Source organism: Microcaecilia unicolor, chromosome 1 (assembly GCF_901765095.1).
Source record: "Microcaecilia unicolor chromosome 1, aMicUni1.1, whole genome shotgun sequence".
NCBI lineage: Eukaryota > Metazoa > Chordata > Amphibia > Gymnophiona > Siphonopidae > Microcaecilia > Microcaecilia unicolor.
In genome coordinates, this window is record NC_044031.1 from 301,027,820 (window position 1) to 301,050,116 (window position 22,297).

At 43.7% G+C, this 22,297-nt stretch overlaps 1 protein-coding gene across 1 annotated transcript in view; it reads right to left on the reverse strand.

The window, feature by feature from the left end:
- Nucleotides 1–1,141: 1,141 nt before the first annotated feature.
- The window catches only part of PHLPP1 (PH domain and leucine rich repeat protein phosphatase 1), a 588,343-nt gene continuing 567,187 nt past the window's right edge, over nt 1,142–22,297 (reverse strand). Inside the window, exons 15-17 of the mRNA XM_030207564.1 lie at nt 11,390–11,584; nt 8,677–8,905; nt 1,142–3,201 (exon numbers count right to left, since the gene is read on the reverse strand). Of these exons, the coding sequence (XP_030063424.1) occupies nt 2,086–3,201; nt 8,677–8,905; nt 11,390–11,584 (1,540 nt within the window). The 3' untranslated portion in view covers nt 1,142–2,085. The remainder of the gene's footprint in view (nt 3,202–8,676; nt 8,906–11,389; nt 11,585–22,297) is intronic.

Here is a 22,297-nt window from a genome sequence, read left to right on the forward strand (position 1 = left end):
CTCGCAACATTCACCAACGGTCTTTTTAAAGACCACTACGTTTTACATTTTAAAGAGCCATCACTGAAGACAAAAAACAATAGCGATTATCTAATACGTTCAATCAGGACTCCAGAAGCAGGCGTGCCGAAACATGGTACTGCGTCAAGTCATCCTCAATACAGTTTATAAATTATATTGAGCATCGTTCGTCTGTTTTGAACATCCCGATCCTGTTCCCACTTCGTGTTTACAGTATTTACCATATTTTTCACTTTTGCAAAATGAGGGTGTCTCTTAGAATCAAGTTCTTATAGTGTCTTTATAGCCAATTTGAAGTTCACAGATGGAGTGAGTATGCTCTTCTTGGTTGTATAGAAAAATGTGAATGTGTGTGGAGATTTTCCTAGCAAATCTTTGCCCTTTCCCGTATTCTCTAGTAGCTCCCAAGATTTACATTAGACTTCTAGTAGATTTAAGGTCTCTAGCAGACATTCTGCAATACAGAATAAAATGGCAGTATGGATTGCAACCTATCATGCTTGAGTGAAGGCAACAGATGTGATTTTTTTTTAACAATTTTCCAAATCTAGTTGGGGGGAAGAGCAGGGCAAGTCACTTAACCCTCCATTGCCCCAGGTACAAATAAGTACCTGTATACAATATGTAAGCCGCATTGAGCCTGCCATGAGTGGGAAAGCGCGGAGTACAAGTGTAACAACAACAAAAAAAAGATCTATGGGCCCATATATCGTGACCTTAATACCTAGTAATTCTTCTGCTGTATCATTTTACTTTTCTCTTGCCATTCTTATAATGGCTTAAACTGTTAACCTACCCACATTAACCACTCCCCACCAAAAAAAGCCACAAAAGACAGCATTTTAAAAGTCCTGTAATATTAAATTTTGTTTTGATTTATTTGAAGAATTGGTTTCATTGCGTAAGAGTAATTTTAGAGGTATATAAAATCCCCCTAATTTATTCAATATTTAATTTTCAGGAAATAGTACTTGGTTCTTTGCATTCTGGCTGCAGAAGGTGCAAGGACAGACAGTGGAAGCCTCTATGACTATAGTAGAAAAACTCTTCTGGTCCCTGCAGAGCTCAAGCTCGACTGTATAAAACCTCTAAAGCAACCAAAGCAAGACAATTCCCAATATCATTTGTAAATTCTTGCATTTATTATAACAAATTATGACATGTTCATTTGTGCATTCTGCTGTAATATATTCCTGGGTATGTAAATAATCTCTGTGCTCAACATTCATGCTGGTTTGGGGCAGCACTAAAGAACACAAAAGAAACCAAAGACTAGCTGAAAAAGTTTGTTGAGAAAAAAATCCAAACCAAAATAACCCCAAAAATCCTCTTTGTAGTTAGCCAGTATACATACTCGGGATTCCATCACATAGGGTGACTGTGGCCCGAATAATATTTTTAAAAAAGCCATCCAATTTTTCTGGCCATATGTTCCCTGCCAAAACTACAAAATATTTTAAGCATCACTATACAACATTTAGCTATTTACAATAATAATTTCCCAATCAACTGTTCTCTCAGAGAAAATTAGTGAATCTCAGTGACATTAAAGCCATCTGAAAAAAGAGTAAGCAACTCCTAGGAGTTAGTCTTTATATTCTACAAATGTCTATCACTTCCAAGACCAAAAAAGCCTTCCCCCCTCCCCCACGCATGTTTCCAAGAAATATAGAATTACATTACTTAATCATTGAGCATTGCCATAATGCTTTCTCCTCACACTAACAAAGGAGCCATCTTAAAAAATATTACAATGGATATCTCTCTGCAATATATTAAACCTTTTGTTTTAATCATCTTATTTTACATGTGATATGTTAAGGGAAACAGTTACCTAGTTACTAGGAGGCAAGGGGGTAAAGAAATTACAAGAAAATTGCAGATCACTAAAAATCAATTATGACAATACTCCTCCCTCCCCAAAATGCAGACAGGTAACTTGCAGTTAACTGCTGAAGTATGAAGGAAGAAAGGGAGGGTATGTCAAAGATAAACCCGCTGTTGATGGGAGAGACCGTGGGGCAAGATTCCGTCAGTACATTCTGAAGAGCTGCTGGGGTGGGGTCATAGTGGTGTATCATAATAGTCTGGCAGCTGTTCTGCCTGATGTGGCTTTTGCTGCTCTGCCTGGTGCTGCTTCATTATTTCTTTTACCTCCTCTTCCAGCTCTGGAGGGATGATAAACTGATCATCTGGCTCTGGTTGGGCAGGGGCTGCAAAGTATCCCCCTGTCTTCCTAAGTGGGGCATCAGCAGCTATTTCAATCAGGTTGTGGCTCCTCTCTGAGGGTGCCACTGAGCCGTTGCCTCTCCTGCGCCCCATAGTGCCTGTGCCAGAGCAGTCAGGCCGCCTAGCCATGCAGGACTCGTCTTCATTGGCACTGATAACAATGCCTTCATCGCTGGCTTCTGGTGGGGATAGCTGCTGCTGCTTGTCCTTGGCCCGGGAGCAATGGATGTCTACCTCAACCTCCACCCGGCTGCCGTTGCTGAAAACACCCTCGATGGGCTCCTCATCATCGCTGTCCAGGCCATTGTCTGAGAAGGCGCTGGAAAATGTGGCACTGGAAAGCTGGCGCTGGAAGGAGCTAGACAAGCAGACGGGGTGCAGCATGCAGCGCTGCTCGCTGGGAAAGGCTGGTCCATTCTCATTCGTGCTCACTTGTGGCAGGGGCTCATCTGAGGCTGTGGAGCCCACCTCGCTGCTCATCTCGGAGGTGGAGAGCTCACTGCTCATCTCAGATGCCATACCGCTGCTAGAAGAAGGCATCCCCAGGGCATCTGGGGGCCGGTCTTTCAACACCATGCTAACGGGTGGTGGGGGGAAGATACCAGGACTAGGAGGTGGAGCAGCGCTGGCAAGCTCACAACAGCAGCAGTAGCAGTCTTCTGTGACATTGAGCTGCACAACCACAGCACTGAGGCTGTCATTGCAACCATAACTCTGTGCCAGCGTACACAGCTTCTTGGCCGCAGCCAGAGCATCTGGTACATTGCGGACAGTCTCCACAGCCTCTTCGTGGGAAAGGCTGTCCCACAGTCCCCTGCTGCCCAGGATGAGGAACTCGTCCTGTGGGGTCAGGACCACGGACTGAACATGTGGACGGGGAATCACACTGGGGTGGAGAAAGGTGTACCCCAGTATCCGCGTGGAGTCTGTCACACCATTCACCTTTCCATCCTGCAAATGACAAAACAAAAAAAAGGAAAATGTTACCACCACAATTCAATAATGCCACACATCATTCAAGGGATGCAGTGTCCTTCCCTTCTGCAGCCCCCAAAACAGAGAAACAATGAACACCACAAAGCACTAATCAGTCTCCTGCAGCTGAAGTAACATGTACTTATTCACATTTCTCACCCTCTACAGTGGAAAAAGCACACCTGCTTGTTACAGAATCAGCTTCGCCCTCCTCCCCTGTTACTGAAAGATATGTTGAACTCATGAAACCCGCAAATTGGCTGATTTTGTTGTGCTGGTACAAAAATGATGCACTACAACTCTGATCATTTTTTATATTTGTGACCTACTCTGTGAAAATGATGACTAAAGTCAACAAAAGCGAAAACGAGGTTTTAAGGAATTCTGTTAGCACAAACAATTTGTAATACAACAGTCCAAAGTCCATCCTTTTATGTGGAAAAATATAAAGAGCCCAAAAAACAAGCAGGCATACGATCTGCAAGATCCAGAACAGAAAAAAAGGAGCAGACCATGAAAAAAGTAAAATATTTATTCCCACGTCAGAAATAAATATTTTACTTTTTATGTAGTCTGCTTCTTTTTTTCTTTTCTTGTTAGGACATAAAAAAAATCAGCTAGTCTCAACATTTTGGATCTGCTATTTAGTCACCTTTTCTCTGACACAATTATGTCTATTTGAATTGAACATACCTCTTTTTATTTCTTAACTCTCCTTCAGCAGTTACTATATTCTCCAAGGCTGAGAGTGGAGAGAATGGCAATGAAAGGGGCACAAAGTAACAAGAAAAATGTCATAAATGTTTGAGAAATAACTTTGACCATGCTGGTCTAACCCAAAATGGGGACAAACCAAGGTGGCCAGTACCTGATTCAGCAGCCACAGCAGCTGTTTGCTATTTTGTACAATTGGATGAAAATTTTCCCCAAGGGAAATGACAAAGGGGGAGCGAACATATCCAAAGAAATATAAAACAGGAAACAATATAAAAAGCGGAACAAAAACCTCAGTGGGCAGACAAGATGACTGGTTTATCAGTGGGGTTGCTACCAATGTTTCCTGTAGTTTCTGATGAGCTACGCTTGCAAAAACTTTCTTTTGTACAAATTTGTATAAGCAGAGTTCAAATTGTGCACTTGGCTGTGGGTGTGTGGACATGTGGAAATCCATGTTTGGTTTGTGTGAATCGGGTGAGATGTTATACGTTTGCTATGGAATTATAGAGAAGGTGGCTACTTCAGGTTTTTCTCAGAATCTATTTATGACGCTCTGGGCCAAAGTGCTGGCAGAACAAGGGGGGTGCTTTTGGAATGGGGTGCTAATCAACACTCTATAGCATTAGTTTTTCCTAGAAAGCAGTGAGGTTTTATTTGGAGGCTTCAGTGTTTCTAGTTTTCTCTGCCCACAAGCAGGGAATATGAAGGCACACTTGAAACTGAAAAGCAGGGAATATCAAGGCACACTTGAAACTGAAGTCCTCTGGACAGAATCAGGTGCAGTGATCTCCCCTAGCTCAGGGACATAAGCCCCTGAACTCACACTGGTGCTCCCCCCTAATCCTGACTCCACCTACTTCTCCTCAGTCTTCTTTCTCTCATTGGATGTAGTTGTTCAGCTCTCTTCTTTCAGAAATGCTTCACAGTTCAGGAAATAAGAACATTTTTCTCTCTGCTGTTCTTTCCTTGTTGCTCTGCAGAAATAGCTTTGTTGCTCCCTCATTCCCACAAGTTGAGTCTGTTACTTACAGGCTCACCCAACTCCCATCCCCAAACTCAATGAGCAAGCCTTCCAGGTTAGCGGATACAAAAAATGCAAAAACTACTCAGTTGTTTGTGTGAGTCTGCTGCACTGACAACCACACAGATGTCTGGAGCCAGTAACTTGAATTTCAGAGACCATACCCTCCACCTTCTTCAGGTTTTCACTCCTCTTCTGGAGGACAAAGACCTTAGAAAGATATAAACTGAAAGACCTCAAGTTGGCGAAGCACATCATCCAAGACTTTTCTTCATTGTGTAAAATGTGTTGTGACCAGCTATGGTTCTAGCTGTAAGCACTCATCTAAGACTGAAAAGTAATCCTGCGGTTCCCCTCAATCTTCTCCTTGACACTTTCATAGCATATAGCAGTACTGCAGAGTTAGTCCCAAATCTTCTTCCATGCCCACTCTGTCCCAAGAGTGTGCCTTTGAAACTGGAGCTGCTGGTAAACAAGATACAATGCTAACACAGCTGTTCTACAGTTGTTACATAGGTATTTACAGAAGAACTCAGCCCTGCCTTCAGCTTCTGGCATGGATGCAATTCCAAGCACTTCAGCATACCAACACCCACTTATTGCGCCAGCAGGGAACTTCTGCTCAGAGGCTCTTTCCCTCAAGACCATACATCTTCCCTCTTCCGAGGGAGAAGACTTTTCTCTCCTGATGTAGTTGCCACCTTCATAGACCCTGAGGATAAGGGCTTTCAAACAGATTCTCCCTGTCTTTATGCTGCAACTCCCTAGAACCCTTCCAACCTCTCCCTACCCACCACTGTCATTCAGTATGAGCTTGATGAACAAGATGATGCCTATTATCCTAACTTTCTTTTTAAATTAATGCAGTCCCTCTAACTCACTGCAAAACCTCGAGTCAGGGTGACTTCTGGCCCATCCTCCAGGCCATGAAATCACCTAACAAGGTATTATATTTTCCTATATACCCTTATAGACTTAATTTACAACTTGAGATCTTTCAGTACAAGCAATTTCAAAGCTCCTGGAGCTAAAATAAAAGGTCTCCTTTGCCTCTGGAGATGGCCATACTCAAATTCTTTATCTGTTGTATCTGAAGCTTCTATCAAGGAATCTAAAACTGCTAGATCCAATACTCGTTATGCCTTCTGGCAAAGATCACAGGTCCCTAGACATTGTAGGTAGAAAGACTTAACAGAGTTACATGCTCACCTTGAAAAATATTAGCCCATCTACTTCAAATACTTTGCTTTTGCTGCAGCAGTTAACCGATTCATCTGCCTCCATCCCAGAATCAAATCAGGCATGTTCACATTCTCTTATCACAGCCATTCAGGAATGCACCTTCTATATCTTGTAAAGGTTACTTATGATGCTTATGAGACCACTTCACATCTGCAGTAGTGGCCATTTTAGCTTGCAGGATGGCTTGGTTTTGGACATCTGACCTACCGGAAGATCTACATGACTGTCTCGTGGACACACTATGTATAAGAGACAACTTTTTTGGTGACAAAGTCGAGGACACAGTGATGTAGATCAAACAATGTATCTCTTTTGTCTTCTCCACAGGATCAAACATCCACATAACGCAGAGGCTCTCAGCCAGTGTACAGAAAGCAACATCCTTAACAATAGAAGATTCCAATTGCTTAATAGCAATTGCTCAAAAGCAGAATCTGAAGATAAGCTGTGGAAGTCTTGAAACAGTCCATTACACTGACCACTAGGCTACCCTTCAGACCCCAGATAAAGGGACAGAAAACAGTCCACATTAGCAACATCATCTCTTAAACCAGTCTGACTACATCCCAGTGAGAGGCAGGATTCAGTTTTTTCGGAAAGTCTGATACACAATCACCACAGACAAGCGAGTTCTTCACATCATTGACCATGGTTAGAAGAACAGATTCTTCCACCTCAAGGTCCCCCAAGGTCCCCCTGTCATGCACACTTCCAAATCCTTCCCGCAGAACCAGATGTCCTCCTCCAAAACAATACCACAGAAGAAATTTAAAAAGAATGGAAGAGGTGAACCACACTGTCAGCAAACACACCCAAAAAGGTAAACCAACATCAAAAATAGACCCTCACACATGTGGTAGGAAAAACTTCAGAACTGTGCCTCCTACCACAACAAATGGTAAGACACTCAATATTCAACCATCATAAGTCAAAACCTCCAAGTATTTAAGCCAAAAAGGAGTGGAGGAGTGGTCTAGTGGTTAGGGTGGTGGACTTTGATCCTGGGGAACTGAGTTCAATTCCCGGCACAGGCAGCTCCTTGTGACTCTGGGCAAGTCACTTAACCCTCCATTGCCCCATGTAAGCCACATTGAGCCTGCCATGAGTGGGAAAGCGCAGGGTACAAATGTAACAACAAAAAAAAAAACCAGCAGTAAATTCTTTACACTAGTTTTAATAAAAATCTTATATTCAAAACTTCAAGCAGCAAATATAGTAAAAAGAAACAGCGGCACTTATCTGAAGGGCAAACGCTCAACAGAGCCATCTGTTTTACATGAACGCTTCCTCAGGAGCCCCCACTCACAGCACACTGTATTCAACGCTGCCACAGGTTCAGTCTTAGTATTACTGTGGTGGGCGGCGCAGATCTGAAGTCTCTTCCTACCATGTGAAAAATATACTTTAGTGTGCGGGTCTATTTTTGATGTGGCTTTACCTTTTTGGGTGTGTTTGCTGACATAGTAGAAATTTCCACAAAAAGAGGTCAAGAATTTTTTTTTTCTTCTTCATCCTTAAAATAGAGAATAGTGAAATTTCTGGAATCCAATGGATTACAGGAACCGAGGCAACATGGTTTCATTAGAGGCAGGTCTTGTCAGTCAAATCTGATTAATTTCTTTGACTGGGTAACCAGAGAATTGGAGAGCGCTAGATGTGGTTTATATATATATTTTAGCAAAGCCTTCAACACAGTTCTGCATAGATAACTAATAAACTGAGTGTCATTGGTATGAGCTCTAAAGTGACTGGGTTAGGAACTGGTTGAGAGCGGTAAGTGGCGCTCACTCAGAGGAAAGGGATGTTGCCAGCGGCGTGCCACAAGGTTCGGTTTTTGTGCCCGGTCTTAACATTTTTGTAAGCAATATTGACAAAGGGCTGTCTGGTAAGGTTTTGCCTCTTTGCAGATGATACCAAAATCTGCAATAGGACAGATGCTCCTGATGGTGAGGATAACATGAGGAAGAAGGAGTTAGCGAAGTTTAAAGAATGGTACAGAATTCAGCAGCTAAGATTTAATAAATAAAAAAAATGTAGGGTCATGTATTTGGCTGTAAAAACCCAAGGGAATTGTATAATTTTGGAGGTGAAGAACTTTTGTGCACGAAAGAGGAGTGGAACTTGGGTGTGATCAAATATGAGGATGCTAAGGTGGCCAAACAGGTAGAAAAGGAGACGGTGAAAGCTAGAAGGATGCTTGGGTGCATAGGGAGAGGAACGGCTAGTAGGAAAAAGGAAGGGATGATGCCCCTATGACTCTGGTGAGACCCCATTTAGAATATTGTGTACAATTCTGGAGAATGTACAGAGTTAAGTTTGTCTGGATTTTATCTGGACAATAGCAGTCATACAATTTCAAGATCTTAGAATTGTACTGATAATTTAGGATCAGCAATTGTATCAACCTTGCTCAAACAACCTAAAGTCCCAGTGTTCTACAGACACAGAATTACTGGCTGCTGTTCTCTTACCTCAGTGATAATGGCCTTGTGTTGCTTGATCCTCTTAAGCTCCTCTGGGTAGCTTACTGTATAGGTCTTGGACAGTGGCAGTGGCTTTCCATTCCTGCAGAGGACAGTTTGGCACTTCCCCACATTGGCTGAGGTGAGTGTGAAGCAGCCGCCCAGGTCCATGGGGTCGTGCTTTATATGGCAAAGGACAGCAGAGCCTCCTAGCTTTTGTCCAGCAGTCCCGAGTTTCCTACAATGAGGTCAAAAACTTCAGTATGGTAGAAGATTTCAGTTAAAGCTGTAACACCCTGGCAAGTCTAACTGGGCAGATATGCAAGACATCACCTTGAGATTTATAAAATGTATTGCCATCACTCACTGTACTTTCCCAAGAAGAATAAGGCTTTACATTACGGCCACATCAACCTGACTCCAAGGCAGATGTGTTTTTCTTTTTTTTTGGCGGGGGGGTCACAATGTACATATTTTATGTTTATTGTACACTGTATGCAATGTAAACCTTTGCAGTTAATATAAAGTGAAGATAATCAGAAATACACTATCAGGCTTATTTTCAAAAGAGAAGTGCGCCCATCTTTCGACACAAATCGCAAGATGAGTGTCCTTCTCACAGGGTCGCCCAAATCGGCATAATCAAAAGCCGATTTTGGGCGTCCTCAACTGCTTTCCATCGCAGGGATGACCAAAGCTCACGGGGGGCATGTCGGAAGCATAGCCAAGGCGGGACTGGGGCGTGCCTAACACATGGGCATCCTCGACCGATAATGGAAAAAAGAAGGGCATCCCTGACGAACACTTGGAATGACTTTACCTGGTCCTTTTTTTTCTTAAGACCAAGCCACACAAATCTGCCCTAAATGACCACCGGAGGGAATCGGGGATGACCTCCCCTTACTCCCCCAGTGGTCACCAACCCCCTCCCACCCAAAAAAAAAATTTTTTTTTTAATATTTTTTGCCAGCCTCAAATATCATACCCAGCTCCATGACAGCAGTATGCAGGTCCCTCGAGCAGTTTTATTGGGTGCAGTGCACTTCAGGCAGGCAGACCCAGGTCCATCCCCCCCCACCTGTTACACTTCTGGTGGTAAATGTGAGCCCTTCAAAACCCACCCGAAACCCACTGTACCCACATCTAGGTGCCCCCCTTCACCCATAAGGACTATGGTAGTGGTCTACAGTTGTGGGTAGTGGGTTTTGGGGGACTCAGCACACAAGGTAAAGGAGCTATGCACCTGGGAGCAATTTCTGAAGTCCACTGCAGTGCCCCCTAGGGTGCCCGGTTGGTGTCCTGGCATGTCAGAGGGGACAAGTGCACTATGAATGCTGGCTCCTTCCATGACCAAATGGCTTGGATTTGGTCGTTTCTGAGATGGGCATCCTCGGTTTCCATTATGGCTAAAAATCGGGGACGACCATCTCTAAGGCTGACCTAAATTTCACGATTTGGGCATCCCCGACCGTATTATCTAAATGAAAGATGGACGCCCATCTTGTTTCGATAATACGGGTTTCCTCGCCCCTTCGCCGGGACGTCCTGCAAGGACATCCTCAGGAAACCTTGGGTGCCCCTTTCGATTATGCCCCTCTAATATACCTAAACTAATGGTGCTTCTCTCCCACCCACCCTTCATGCCCTCCATTCCCTGAAACCTGTTCACCTAATGAAATTAGATTTCCAAAGGAGATGCCTTAAGAGTTTCAGCTCACATGCTCCCAGCCACCTCAAGTCCAAGCATAAGGGAAGCTTAAGACATGCTCTGAACTCTATGATTGCATTTAATGAAATCATAATTCAATAACAAAAATGTACAAATAGACAGAAACCTTTGTGTCTCTGTTTTACTATGGGGCTGATGCATCCAAGATGCATCCAAAATTGACCAATCAATATAGGTAAGGAAATTTATGAAAAGAATTCTAAGAACAGCTGAGCTCACTTTAAGAAACTATTAGACATCCTAAATCTATCCATCCCATACCAACTAGCCAATCTATGGAACCAACTCCGCGGACCTCTGAGATCGCGGTCACAGTACCTGCAATTTAGAAAGCTCCTAAAACCCTACTTATTCTGTAAAGCAGGGTTCGCTAATACCTAATCACTTGACCTCCACAAGGACATACTTGAAATCAGAAATGTCATTATTTATTTGCTGCATTTATATCCCACATTTTCCCACCTATTTGCAGGCTCAATGTGGCTTACAATTAGTTGCTCTCTCTCTAAGTCTTGGACTGATTAGTCCAGCTCTTCACCAACTGTAATCCGTCCTTGCATAGGTGGAATACAAGAACTGGAATAATAATCCTCCCCCATAAAAATGGCAGGAGGTATGGCGGATATGTTAACAGATCATAGCCAGAATCATTCCTGATTTTCATCCCTCTCTTCCAGCCACACTGGAACAGCTAGCTTGGCTTGATAAAAGAGGCCCTTAGCTAGTTAGGTGTTCATGTTTAATGGACATAAAATAAATCTGCATTTGTTAGATAACTACTGTGTGCAAATCTCTCATGGTTATTTATTTCACAAATTCTGAAAACCCAGCTGGTTAGGTGTGCCTCCAGGAGAGAGCCAAGCAGCACTTCTTTACTTTACACAAGGTCAGCTGGGGCAGGAGGCATGTAAAAAAAAAAAAAAAAAGCGGGGGGGGGGGGGGGGGGGGGGGGGGGGGGAGAGAGAGGGTTGGGACAGGAAGACAGTGTGTCACCTCTGCATGACAAGGAAGGTGCTGCTCATGTACTCCTCCTCGCTTTTGGTCTTCTGCACTTCCTCTGCCAAGATGTCGCTCATGGTGCACTGTAGGAGATAAGGCACCTCCACATTGCGGTCTCCATCAAAAACGCCATACAGTGCCTCCCTGTTGTCACAGAAATTATTGGCTGAAAGAGCTGCTACACACAATCTGTGGAGGATAAAATAAGAAAATCATGAGCTGCTTTACTATATAAAATTCTCCCACTTTGCCAACCAAGACTTGGCTTTCTGATTATTTTACTCCAGCTACAGTAAATCTATGTACACCTGGCTTTTCGGTGTTTTTTCCTCACTGAGATGCAAAAAAATGGTGGAGGAATAGCTGTGATATTTAAAAATTTTTTTTTAACCTTAGAAATATTGGTATGTCAACTATCTGCTTCAAATCCTAGTGATTGGACCTTTTTTTTAGGATATAGACCACCTGGATTCAATATCTTCTATGCTTTATACTCAGATCTTAGAAGCTTGTTTGAGATTTTCAAAGCTAGTGGTTTTAGGTGATTTTAATTTACATTTTGAAGATGAGAAAGACAACACTAATTTTTTGCCCTTTTTACAGATTTTACAATTTTCCTGGCAACCAAAGGTTCCAATCCAGGAAAAAGGAGGTGCAAGTGAGGGTGCTGTGTAGCTCAGTGGGGAGGGCAAGACATCTTGACTAGTAAGTTGAATACTGTCAGCAATACTTGGGGATGATACATAGTTATAACCAAGACTTCCATCATGTTTGGCTGCCTATATGGTTAGCATGGTGAAGATCTGACCATCAGCATGGGTGGCTAGGGCCCACATAGAGTTGTAGGCACGGTTCTGGTCACCTTCTTGGGCAGACTGGATGGGCCGTGCGAGTGTTTAACTGCTGTCATTTACTGTGTCACTCTGAAAGCAGCATCTTGATGAGCGAAAACATCCATGTGTAGTGCCTAACAAAAGAACACAACAAAGAACAGACCACCGGCTCTACAAATCTGAGGCAGCACAGAGCTCGCCACCCATGAGGCTGCCTGCCTTCTGGTACAGTGTGTGCCTTAAGGTCCTCTGGGACTGCCTTTCCAATGAGCAGATAAGCCAAAGCAATGATCTCCTTAATCCACCTAGATATAGATGCTGCCAAGCCTTTTCTCTGCCCTGCTAAACCATGAAAAGGCAGTCTGCGTGGCGAAACTCTTCAGTCCGATTAACAAAGGAGGACATTAAGGCCCTGACATCCAGATGGTACAACTTCCACTGCTCTTCCGAAGCCGAGGGATCCCCTAACAATGCCAAAATCATCAACTGGTTCACATGAAAGCCAATACCACCTTGGGGAGGAAGTATGGCACCAGTCGAAGAACCACCTTCTCAGGGGGGAAAAAATCCCCACAAACAAAATGATCACCTGCATGACAAGACTTGCAATTTGGAGATACGACTCACCGATGATATAACAATGAGGAACACCAGCTTGAGAATAAGATCTTTCAACGTGAACCCCACCAAAGGTTCAAAGGGGGTACTTGTTAGGACAGAGAACACATGGTGGAATCTGCATACACAACAGCAGTCTAAGCAGCTTGACTTTTCTTAAAATACATTATTCTACATAGTAACATAGTAGGTGATGGCAGAAAAAGACCTGTACGGTCCATCCAGTCTGCCCAACAAGATAAACTCATATGCGCTACTTTATATGTATACCTGACCTTGATTTGTATCTACTATTTTCAGGGCACAGAGCGTAGAAGTCTGCCCAGAACTAGCCCCGACTCCCAACCACTGGTGCTGCCACCCAATCTCCGCTAAGCTTCTGAGGATCCATTCCTTTCGAATAGGATTCCTTTATGTTTATCCCACGCTTTTTTGAATTCCATTACTGTTTTCATCTCCACCACCTCCTGCGGGAGAGCATTCCAAGTATCCACCACTCTCTCCATTAAAAAATACTTCCTGACATTTTTCTTGAGTCTGCCACCCTTCAACCTCATTTCACGTCCTCTAGTTCTACCGCATTCCCGTCTCCAGAACAGGTTTGTTTGCGGATTAATACCTTTCAAATATTTGAATGTCTGTATCACATCACCCCTGTTTCTCCTTTCCTCCAGGGCAGGGGGTAGGCAACTACGGTCCTCAAGAGCCGCAGGCAGGTCAGGTTTTTAGGATATCCACAATGAATATGCAGGAGATAGATTTGCATACCATGGAGGCAGTGCTTGCAAATCTATCTCCTGCATATTCATTGTGGATATCCTGAAAACCTGACCTGCCTGCGGCTCTCGAGGACCGGAGTTGCCTACCCCTGCTCCAGGGTATACATGTTCAGGTCAGCAAGTCTCTCCTCATACATTTTGTAACGCAAATCCCATACCATTTTTGTAGCTTTTCTTTGGGCCGCTTCAATTTTTTTTTTACATCCTTACCAAGATATGGCCTCCAAAACTGAACACAATACTCCAAGTAGGGCCTCACCAATGACTTGTACAGGGGCATCAACACCGCCTTTCTTCTGCTGGTCACACCTCTGTCTTTACAGCCTAGAAACCTTCTAGATACGGCCACCGCCTTGCCACACTGTTTCGTCGCCTTCAGATCCTCAGATACTATCAATCCAAGATCCCTCTCTCCTTCTGTACATATCAGACTCTCACCTCCTAACACATACATCTCCTATGGATTTCTACTCCTGTTTATTTTCTCAGAATCTGCCTTTGCTAATCAAGCAGCGGAAGCAGCGGCCCGTCTCATCTCTCTGGGCAAAGTTACATATGCCCTCCAAATATCTAGCTTTCCCAACCTTGAATCTGCTCATGGCAGTTCAGTACAGGCTCAGCTGTAGCTAAGTCTGTAATTAAAGAGGAACCCAGTTTCAATTAGTTAAAGAGATATAGTTTATTAGTATTAATTAGCATTGATACATTACCCAATAATGAGGATACCAGCAATTCAGTCAATCATACAGTGGAACAGAATCACAGGACACATCAGCTCTCGGTGGTACTCTGTCTCTCTCCTCCATCAGCATCTGCCTCTCTCTCTCTCTCTCCTTCTGCGTCTTACACTTCTCGGGGTGCTTCCTTTATACTGTCTCAACCCAATGGATTCCAATGGGATCCAGCTTTGTCAGCAGAACTTGCTATCCCTTATCAGTTGATAAGGAACCGATAAGGGTGACTTCATTAGGTCCCAGGTTCCAACTATACACAAAAGGGGTGCAAAGCACAGGTGGCGAGATGCTTTCATCGGTCATTCTGCTCTTCTCAGCTCCCCCTCCCTCTGAGTACTCTCTCACTACGTACATCTACCCCCTTATCTACTTTCATTAGCCCAAAACATCTTTCATGACTCTTCACTGATGCCAGTCCCAGACATGTTTATAAGAGCAAAAGACCCCCTCCCGTGCCAGCTCCCTGAGAACTCAGTTCAGCTTGTGCTGCAGAAAAATGTATTTTGTATTAGAGATGACTTTGGATTTTTAAGAGAAGCCCAGCTCTTATGAGCCATTTGCTTGCTTTACCACACTCATACCTTACTCACAGAAAATGTATACCAAATGCTTGTCTGTTATTATATACCGCCCCTCCTGTTTCCCGCTGGTTCCCTCCAATATATCGCCCCTTTTAGTTTCCCATTCTTTCCTTCCAATGTCGCAAGGATCTTTTCCATTGTTATATTCCTTGCTACAAGACTTGTCTCGCATAACGCTTCATAATGTAATCCATAACTGAGCTATAACAAAATGTACTTCCAGTTTTCATAACGTATTGTAAGCCACACTGAACCCGCAAAAAGGTGGGAAAATGTGGGGTACAAATGCAATAAATAAATAAATAAAATAGAGGCCTAGCTCTTTAGCCTGAGCCATTGACCTGTATTTTACTGAGAGCAAGGGCGGCCATATATATACACTCCCTAAGTACATCACTTTGCATTTCTTCACATTGAATTTTAATTGCCAAACATTAGACCATTCTTCTAGCTTCTGCAGATCTTTTTTCATGTTTTCCACTCCATCCGGGGTGTCCACTCTGTTACAAATCCTGGTGTCATCCGCAAAAAGGCAAACTTTTACCTTCTAACCCTTTGGCAATGTCACTCACAAATATATTGAACAGAATCAGCCCCAGCGCTGATCCCTGAGGCACTCCACTACGCACCTTTCCCTCATCTGAGCGAATTCCATTTACCACCACCCTCTGGCTTCTGTCAACCAGTTCCTAATCCAGTTCACCACATCAGGTCCTATCTTCAGCCTGTCAAGTTTATTCAAGAGCCTCCTGTGGGGAACCGTGTCAAAAGCTTTGCTGAAATCTAAGTAAATTACATCTATAGCACGATCCTGATTCAATTCTCCGGTCACCCAGTGAAAGAATTCAATGAGATTCGTTTGGCACGATTTACCTTTGGTAAATCCACGTCGTCTCGGATCTTGCAACTTATTGGCTTCCAGGAAATTCACTATCCTTTCCTTTAGCATCGCTTCCATTACTTTTCCAATAACTGAAGTGAGGCTTACCGGCTTGTAGTTTCCAGCTTTTTCCCCATCACCACGTTTGTGAAGAGGGACCACATACGTTGTTCTCCAATCCCACGGAACCTCTCCCGTCTCTTAAGGATTTATTCAACAAATCTTTAAGAGGACCCGCCAGAACCTCTCTGAGCTCCCTCAATATCCTGGGGTGGATCCCATCTGGTCCCATGGCTTTGTCCACCTTTAGATTTTCAAGTTGTTCATACACACTCGCTTCCGTGAACGGTGCTATATCCACTCCATTCTCATATGTACTTTTGCCAATCAATTGTGGTCCTTCTCCAGGATTTTCTTCAGTGAAAACAGAACAAAAGTATTTGTTTAGCAAATTTGTTTTTCCTTCATCATTATCCACATAGCGGTTTGTAGCATCTTTCAGTCTCACAATTCCATTTTTAGTCTTCCTCCTCTCACTAATATATCTGAAGAAATTCTGTCGCCCCTCTTTACATTTCTAGCCATTTGTTCTTCCACTTTTGCCAGATGTATCTCTCTCTTGGCTTCTTTTAGTTTCATCTGGTATTCCTCTCCGTGTTCCTCTTCTTGAATTTTTCTGTATTTCATGAATGCCAACTCTTTAGCCTTTATTTTCTCAGCCACTTGCTTGGAGAACCATATCAGTTTCCTTTTACTCTTGCTTTTATTTACACTCCTTACATAAAGGTTTGTGGCCATATTTATAGCTTCTTTCAGCCTGGACCACTTCCCTTCCACTTCTCGTATGTTCCCCCAGCCCATCAGCTCCTTCCTCAGGTATTCCCCCATTTTACTAAAGTCAGCATGCTTGAAATCCAGGACTTTGAGTTTTGAGTGGCTGCCCTCAACTTCAGCTGATCAAACCAAACTGTTGATTTGTCACTGCTGCCCAGGTGGGCACCCACTTGGACATTTGACACACTATCCCCATTTGTGAGCACCAGTTCCTCTCTTGTGGGTTCCATCACCATTTGTCTGAGTAGAGCACTTTGAAAAGCATTCACGATCTTTCTACTTCTTTCCGATTCCACAGATGGAACTTTCCAATCCACACCTGGCAGATTGAAATCTCCCAGCAACAGCACCTCTCTTTTCTTTCCCAACTTATGGATATCTGTGATCATATCTTTATCTAGTTTCTCCGATTGTGTCGGAGGTCTGTAGACAACACCCATGTGGACAGAGGTTCCATCATCTCTTTTTAAGGAGATCCATATCGCTTCTTCTTTCCCCAGGCCCCTGTCATTTCAGTTGCTGCAATATTTCTCACATACAGAGCTACTCCTCCACCTTTACGATCATCTCTATCCGTCCTAAATAGATTATAGCCTGGTATGTTTGCATCCCATTCATGGGAATCATTGAGCCAATGTCTAAGCCTGCCTCTAACATCAGGGCTTGCAGGTCATGAACTTTGTTGTTTAGACTGCGAGCATTTGTGGTCATCGCTTTCCATCTACATTTCAGTGGCATTTTTATCTTCTGTTTAGTTTTTTGTTTAGTCTCACTTACTGCTGTGTTGATAAGAAGTGATTTACTAAGATTGTTGTTTTCATTGCTTTCTTTTCTAGTGTCACATCTTGTCTTTAGCTGGGGGTGATCACTTTAAGTGACCTGACTCCATATGTCACCCCCACCATCTAGTATAAATGCCTACAAGCATATTGTCTAAATTATTGTTTTTCCTGCTACAGTGAGATGCAGCCCGTCATTACAATATAATCTTTTGGGTTTCCATGTATTGCCTCATCTCCTATGTACTTAAAACCTTCTTTGTGACACCAGGCTTTGAGCCAGCTATTCATATTTGTACTTTGCAATCTTTTCTCTCCCTTTCCAAAGGTAGGTAGCACTTCAGAGAAAGCTATTGTTTGTACCAAAGGTTTTAACCGCTCTCCCAGCTCCTGAAAAGCTCTCTGCATGGCAAGTGGGGTATTACTGGAGAAGTCATTTGTTCCCAGGTGAATAACATCAGTGTTTGACTCCTTAGTTTCTTCTTTGATTATAGAGATTATTTGCTTGGTACTCCTGGTATCTGAGGAGCCTGGAAGGCATTTCACTTTGCATGGCCCCTTGAACTGTGTTTCATGCCTCTGATAATGGAATCCCCTAGTAGCAACAGTTTCCTGGTATGAGTTTCAACATTAGTGCTTTGGGGGTGTCTTTTCTCTTTGGGCACCTTCATATCTTTTTGTTCCACCTTCAATGCTTTTTCTTCCGCCTCAGTTCTATTTTCAGGAACATCACAGTGCTGTAATGGAGAAAAAGAATTCTGTAGGGGCAACACTTGTGAGGGCGGATGCTTCTGTGCCACATAACGTAGTCTGCCTGAGCCTACCGTGAACCATCTATTCTTAGGTGGTTTTATCCTTCGAGGCAGTGGTGAGAAGTTGGTATGACTCTGTACAGTCATAGATGCTGCTTTAAGTGCATCCAATTCCTGCTTTACTTTACTGAGCTCCTGTTTTAAACTAGCAAGCTGAAGACAGATAGGACAAGCCTTAAGTCCCCAGATGGTTTGCCTTGGAAGTAAAGCACCACAATTATTACAGAGAATAAAAGTCATCTTGATTGGTTGAAATGGGTATGAACATGTGTACTATGATAGGGTTAACAGTCTGCAAGATTGCCTGTATGTGACTGAGTAAAGTTAATGATTTTTGGCTGGTCTATATATGACTTGTTAAACCTGGGGTGGGTGGGGTGAGGGAAGGGTGGGTGGGATAAGTCCCAGTGAGTCTGAAAGGTGCTGTACCAAAAAAAGTTCTCTGGGTGGGGCCAGCAATGATACAGTCTGATAAATTCAATTTGATTCAACAATCAGATTCCACTAGAATATAATTTTCCTTTAGTAAATCTAAATATTCCCACTAATTACAGCAGTTTCATCAATGTAAAATGCAAATTAACTAGTTGGGAGACTAAGGCTGCTTTTTTCTTTTTGCCTAGGATTGGCAGAACCTGTCCACAAAGTTAGAATGCTACAGCAAGAGTTAGCAGGGTGTACGACAAGAAGCAGTTAGAATAACCTATCCTCTCTACTATCAGAGCTAGGCAGGAAGAGAGATTTTTTTGTTGTTGTTTTTGTCTTTTTTTTTGGTGGGGGGGGGGGGGCAGGGTTAGAAAGCAGAGAAGTGCACCACAATACAGATTCACAGGACAACTTAATTAAGCAATAAATTAAAGAGAATAGATATATCAGATAGCTAAACCTGTAGACAGAAAGTTGATACATTAGAATAAAATAATCAGAAATCACTTAGCAGTATTTTGGTTCAGGTCCAGCACATGGAATCTGGATGCAACACCAAGGGTTTATCTTTAATCTATCCTCAAAAACTTGCTAACTCCACCACTTGCACCTTGAGTGATCCCAGTGCCATATCTTTCTCTAAACCTTCCTGAAGAAAATCCAGAATATCAGCCACTGAGGAATGCAGGGACAGAACCTGAGGAGATTCACACCAGTCCTTGAAAATATAGCAATCACCCTGGAAAAAATCCTTTTTTTATTCAAATGTGCTCCCTCTAGAGTCAAGCTGTAAGACATAATTGATCCAGGTCTGGAACCTCTACCAGACCCTGAGAGAGAAGAGAACTTCCGATACCGGGAGATGCAAGGTAACCTCCACTGCCAGACACACCAGATCAGTGTATCACGGCTTCAAGGCCAATCTGGCGCCATCAAATCCACCATTCCTTCATGCACTGAAATTCTCTCAATGACTCATCCCAGGAGAGGCCAAGGAAACAAAGAAGAATGGATCAAGGCCACTTCTGGACCAGAGCATCCAGGCTCTCTGATATCCTTTCCCCTCCTGCAACTGAAGAACATGGGGGACTTGGCCATTCACAGAGGTCACCATGAGGTCCATGACTGGATGGCCCTATTGGCAGACCATCTTCTCAAAGACTGTGTCCCAGTGATCACTCTCCAGGATCTAGCACATTTTGACCGAGATAATCCACTTGCACATTTTTCACTCTGGTCACACGAACCACCGAGAGATCTGTCAAGTGATATATTGCACAGGACATCAGGAGGTTTGCTTCCTTGGCTAACGCCTGACTTCGTCCCTCCTTTCTGATTCACATATGCCACCACCGTTGCATTGTCTGAAAGACCCTGCACCAGCTTCCCTCCAGCAATGCCTGGAAGGCCCAAAGTGCCAGACAGATTGCTCTGGTCTTCAATCTGTTAATCGACCACCATGCTTCCTCCTGTGACCAGTGACCCTGAGATACTTGACCTATGCAATGGGCCCTCAGCCCTTGAGAGACTTTAATCTGTTACCACCACCATCCACTGAGGCAATTCCAGGCTCATGTCCCCCTCCAGGTCGGCATGCAAAACCACCAAAGTAGACTGCCTAGCACCTGGCCCCGGAGAGGAAGAAGAGCCTCCAGAGACTGAGTCTGAGGGGACAACTGGGATAGAAGAGCTCTCTGCAATGTTTGTATGTGAGCTCTGGCTCACTATACCACTTACAGTGTAATGGCCATCGACCACAACACCAGAAGATAATCTCAAACTTGAGGGCAGGGAAAACCAAGGAAGGACCGAATTTGAGAACTCTGGATAAGTTGGTGAACTCTGGTCGCTGGAAGGAAGACCCAACCGACACACATGTTGAAGCAGACTCCCAGGTATTCCATGATCTGAGATGGAACTAGGTGGCTCATGGAATGCCTGACAACCCAGCCCAAAGACTAAGATTTGCACTACCCAAGTTATAACTCTCTTGCTCTCCTGGGCCATCTTCGCATGAATCAGCCAATCATTCAGATACAGGTGCACAAGAATCCCTTCCTTGCTCAAGGCTGCAGTCAACTACCACCATCACCTTGGAAAATGTATGGGGCACTGTTGCCAGACCAAAGGAGGGTGCACAGAATTGAATTTGCTGACCTAAAATCAAAGCAAAAATGTGGATGACTCAGATGAATGAGAATACGAAGATAAGCTTCCATCAGGTACAGATAGGCGAGAAACTCTCCAGATTGTACCGAACAATAGAGTGTGGCATTTCTATCGGAAAACTTAGAACCTTGAGTGCCTGATTTACTCCTTTGAGATCCAAGATAAGGGGAAAGGCTCCCTCCTTCTTTGGAACTACAAAATAGATGGAGTACCCATCCTGCTTCTCTTTTGCTGAGGGGAACAGGACAGATGGCTTTGAGGTCTAGCAACCTTTGTAGGTTCTCCCTGACAACCTCTGACTTCCAGCAAGAACAAGGGGACTCCACAAATGCATCCCACAATGGAAGCATGACCTTCAAAACATACTCATTGCAGATGACTTTGTGGACCCACTGGTCTGAGGTAATCTGGGCCCATCAGTACCCATGACTCTGTCCTGACAAAAACTGGGTTGGAATCTCTACCTCCAAGCTGGCCTCCCCAAAGGACAGAGACTGCTGGAATAAACGAACTGTACTGACTTCTGCCAACTCTCCCTGGTTGACAACAATGAGCCTCAAAGTGCTCCTAGGCCACGGACCCTCAGAGTGCCTTTCGACAAACCTCAGGCAAGTGAGGCACTTTGGACTCACCAAAGTTTCACCAACTTATCCAATTCCTTCCCTCCTAAAAAGCTTGACATTAAAGGAAGCTGGCTGAGCTTTGACTTGGAGACAGCATCTGCCATTCAGCCCCAAAGACCTCCTGGCAGCAATCCCCACCATCATGGATTTTGTTGAAGCCCTAAGCAAATCATATAAGACACTGGTGAGGAAGGAAGCATCCATCTCCATCTTAGCCACCTCCTGATCAATGAGTGTGTGCAATTCTGGTCACTGCACCTCAAAAAAAAAAAAAAAAAAAAAAAAAAAGGATATAGTGGAATTAGAAAAGGTATAGAGAAGGGCGATGAAAATGGACGACTTCCCTATGAGGAAAGGCTAAAGCGGCTAGGGCTCTGCAGCTTGGAGAAGAGACAGCTGGGGGAAGATATGATAGTGGTCTATAAAATAATGAGTGGAACGGAACGGGTAGATGTGAATCACTTGTTTACTCTTTTCAAAATAATAGAACTTGAGGGCAAGCAATAAAGCTACAAAGTAGTAAATTTAAACTGAATTGGAGAAAAAGCGAAGTTTCTTACCTGAAGCAGGTATTCTCCGAGGACAGCAGGCTGGATATTCTCATGTGTGGGTGATGTCACGTCGGCCCACAGAGGATTTTAGTAAAATATCGCAGCAGTCTCTTCTGGAGCATTCTACCGCACGAGGCGCCGGTACTATGCATGCGCGAACACGATTTCCCGCCCGTCGCGTGGTCACACTCCTCAGTTGAATCCAATAGATGAAAAGAAATCAACTCCAAAGGGGAGGAAGGAGGGATTGTGAGAATATCCAGCCTGCTGTCCTCGGAGAATA